Genomic DNA, 4,027 nt, shown 5'->3' with positions numbered 1-4,027 from the left:
TTTATTAAAACCAAATATTTTAAATGGAAAATATTTATTTTCGGATATATGAAAAATTTGAATTTGAAATTACGATTTATTAGGTTATTAGGTTTAAAAATTAGTAATATGATTGATTTAAAAAAAATAATAATAAATTAAATCATTATGTTGGTAATTTGCAGTATTTATAAATTAGAATTTCGTTTTAGTCTTATTATGTTATAAATCATCATTTATTTAAACACGGGAGAAATTAACTAGAGTTATCTACGAAACAAAGTTCACATTATAACTACTATAGATTTAAACAAACGTAGCGATATGTATGTATTTTTTTTATCATTAACTACCCTATAATATATATTTAACTCTTTCAGTTTTCACAATCTCGATAATCACGGATTCGTTTACATTTTTTTTATTGCATCCATTTTTTTTTAACCACCTTATAGACAACAACATGTTAAAATTTATTTGCGTTAGTGGCTTAGGTTGTAACTGTTTTAAATTTTAAGTTACTTACAACTTATTGTTTTAATTTATAGACATTTTTTATTTAGGTTGGTATTTTTAAATTTTAGGTTTTATTCTTAGGTTGTTATTTTTGAAAATTGAGGTAATCTACATAAATCGTAACAGTTTAAATTTTAAAAATCAAAATATGCAACCCGATTTCGATATTTAATATTTAAGGTTCTTTAGGTTATTTTTTGCGTGTTATTTTTAATTATTTATTTCCATTGTTCTTTACCCGTTTTGCATCATAGTTATATTGTATTCTTACCACAATAAGAATCCTATTTCTGACTTTATTTATTTTATGGATAAAAAAATTCAACAATCGTTACTATCCATAATAAATACAGTAATTGTCAATAAACCGTTATCACAAACTTCCAGCAAACACTTTCTACCGTCTCGGCTTCCACATTTATGATAATAAGTTGCATGCTCTTCAATTTACTCCGTAATAAATGGAATACTTCGTTCCAAAACAACCTTTCAACCATGACTGGAATGACTTTAAATTTAACTTCATTTGAAAGCAATGCACTGTGATCTATAACAAAAGGAAATAACGCCTAGCTTCATGAGTATATATGGATTGAAAAAAATATATCACATAGATCGTAAGTATTACATAATATTGTAACAAGGAGATAAATGTTAGAGTCACGAACCAAAAACATGGATAATAAACCCTTGACGACAAACCCTAAATCCCTCACACACGAACCGTAACCAACAAACCCGAAACCCCAGAAACAGTTAAGGGTATGCGCAACACAAAACCAACGTTATCCACGGCCGTGCAAGGTCTCCCAATAAGCCAGGCGCTCCCTTAAGCGAGCGTTCTCAGCCTCCAGTTCAGCGACACGGGAGTCGACGGACAGACTACATATCCGCTCCAACTCCATAACACGTTCCCTGCAACTCTGAGCCACGTAGTAATGGTAGTCGAGGATCTCCTTCCCAGACTCTCCAACAACGGCTTGCAGGGATGACAAAGCGACATCTTGCCTGGCCATGCGTTCATCGCGGGAGAACCTGTCGTAGGCCACAAAGTTGACTCCGTCCGGTGGGTCCACCACATGAACCACAAACCCATAGTAGCGTACGCCCTGGACTGATACGCAATCGCAGGGCTGAAACACTGGAGGCTCTGTCTTAAGGGCATGGCATGCCATCCGCAGCATCTGCTCAAGGTCCTCCATGATGACAAACTGGTCAGGACTAACGGTGGGGACAACTTCTAGACTTCGAAATGACAAAAAACAATAACAATGAGTACACGTAAAGGAAAAGCGGGAAAGAAGATAATGTGAAAGCGCCTACCGTCGTCGCGGAGAGGGGCGCTAGGGCCAGTTCCTCCGGAAGAACAACCTGCATCACCAACGCTGGGGCTCCACATTGTTCCAACCCAATGAACACCTGCTCACTCACAGAAGGATGTATAACAACCTGCGATCTTATTAAGACGAAATTCCTCAACAACGAAGTAATCTCAAACATCAAACTTATTTATATTTATATATGACATGCCCCATCACATTCTCCAATCCAATTATGTATACACTCTTATCTCATTCGACAGTCACACCGCTTCCCCAGGGCTTTAAATTCGATAATAAATGCATTAACCTCACCCAACCGTTTTTCCCACCCTCCACCATATGTTGAACGCTTTTTTATCTCTCATTAAACGCGTCTCATCATCTCCTCTGTATGTGATACACAAAACAAATTTCACAGACACGAACTCCACCATACGTGATACTAAACTAACGTTAACTATGGAGATTACATAAATAATTAACTATTAACTATTCATATGTTAAACGGCTAAGTATCTGACCGAAACTTTAACATTCTACTAGTTGCACGTGGAATAATGTATACAATAACAGGTTAACAAAAATATACCCATATTTACAACTTTTGTTTAAGAACGACTTCCAATGTATTATAATAACATTAATAGAGTAAATTTAATTACGATAGTGCTACGGGAACATTGTTAAAAAATTTTCTGCTTCATCTATTCTTTTCCAATAATTAATACCATTCCCCATTCCCCATACAGTTTTCAGTTTTCACCAAACTACACTTACTATTACTCTAACGTTTAATATTACGAATGCGATACTCACAACGTATCTGCTACACTCAAGTTCAGGTTTCCAACAGGATAGGTGGACTTATAAATATGGAGCCTATCTACACTCCTATGCAACACTCCAAACACTATGCTCTAAAGACGCATCCCCATCCACATCGAAAAAGGAACCAACAGGAACAAACTGAAAATGACAAGCCAATGTTGTTCAAATATAGCTTTCATTCCGAACGACATCTGGGAAGCAATAACCATTAAAGTTGCGGCAGATTCCATCCAATCCCTGTGCAGTCTCAGAATGACTTGTAAGGCTGCACACGATGCGGGAGAGGCTGATATTGTTCACTGGAGTGTTTCCATTCCACCCCCGCATGCTACGCCCTGGTGGTGGTGCCTCAACCTGGAGGCAAAGAGATTCTTTGATCGCTGCATGGCAGCTGGCAACCCAGAGCTTCTGTTTCGGGAGGCACTTCGGGAACTCTTCATCAGACGCAACGAAAACGTTGGCATCCAGTTGCTGAACAGTGCAACAAGTACAGGCCATACAGCAGCCAAATACGCACTGAGCATGATGTTGATGCTTCGCACGTACGACACCGTAGAGACACAAAAAGGCCTGGAACTGTATCGGGAGCTTGATGCGGCTGGTTCACTGGCTGGCTGTAACGCGAGGTGCTTCTCAATTCTGACAGTATCGTGGCCAGGTGAGGTCCAAATGCCCCGTATAGAAGAACAACACACTGTCTGTGCCTCACCTAGGTGCTCCACCAGGGGCCACATGCCTCTTCTGTATGATTATCGCAGACGTGCGGCAGAGCGAAACTCCGTTCATGCTTTCGGCAGGGCCGCTCATATCCCCTGCATCCAGTGTCGCGCAGACTACGACCTGCAAGCCTTCGTCAATCTCCCATGACTTAATACAAATTAATTACAACCTGCATATTAAACATTAAATAAATGAGTTGCTACAATTGAATTTCCCACTTGTTTTATATTTAGTTTTGATAATTAAGTTTCGACGTTTATAGATTAGGTTTCCTATAGATTATTTCATAACATTTTATTTCAACCGAAACCCTGCCCATCATCGAACCAAAATTAGGCTACTTTATGCTCCTATCAGAACGACACATGTGAGCCCCACATTCGCTAACTTTCCTACCGTTGGAAATATTACAGTTGCAAATTGTTAATTTCTAGTTCAAATCACAGCCACAATCCTCGTTGCCTATAAAAACCACCAAAACCAACCTCCGATCTTAAACATAGTCCACCTCTTAAACCTCCCATCTATACTCTCCCTTGGAATCTCGACATGGTCCGTCCCGAGAAGAAATACTATGTTGTTTTCATAGGGAGGGTCCCTGGTATCTATAGTTCCTGGCCGGCCTGTCATAGGTAAGTTAACGAATTTAGCGGCAACCTCCA

At 38.8% G+C, this 4,027-nt stretch overlaps 1 protein-coding gene across 1 annotated transcript; it reads left to right on the top strand.

Annotated features, from left to right (window-relative positions):
• Positions 1–2,789: 2,789 nt before the first annotated feature.
• Positions 2,790–3,512, top strand: LOC130934794 (putative F-box protein At1g67623). The gene has a single exon (XM_057864328.1). It carries the CDS (start codon positions 2,790–2,792, stop codon positions 3,510–3,512), a length of 723 nt encoding a protein of 240 aa, XP_057720311.1.
• The last annotated feature ends 515 nt before the right edge of the window (positions 3,513–4,027 follow it).

The sequence above is a fragment of the Arachis stenosperma genome, chromosome 6 (assembly GCF_014773155.1).
Source record: "Arachis stenosperma cultivar V10309 chromosome 6, arast.V10309.gnm1.PFL2, whole genome shotgun sequence".
NCBI lineage: Eukaryota > Viridiplantae > Streptophyta > Magnoliopsida > Fabales > Fabaceae > Arachis > Arachis stenosperma.
The sequence above is the reverse complement of the archived record's forward strand: the minus strand, read 5'-3'. Positions and strand labels throughout refer to the sequence as shown.

Excerpts from the sequence above, each read along its gene's own strand:
- LOC130934794 (XM_057864328.1), top strand. The coding sequence starts at position 2,790 with ATGACAAGCCAATGTTGTTCAAATATAGCTTTCATTCCGAACGACATC.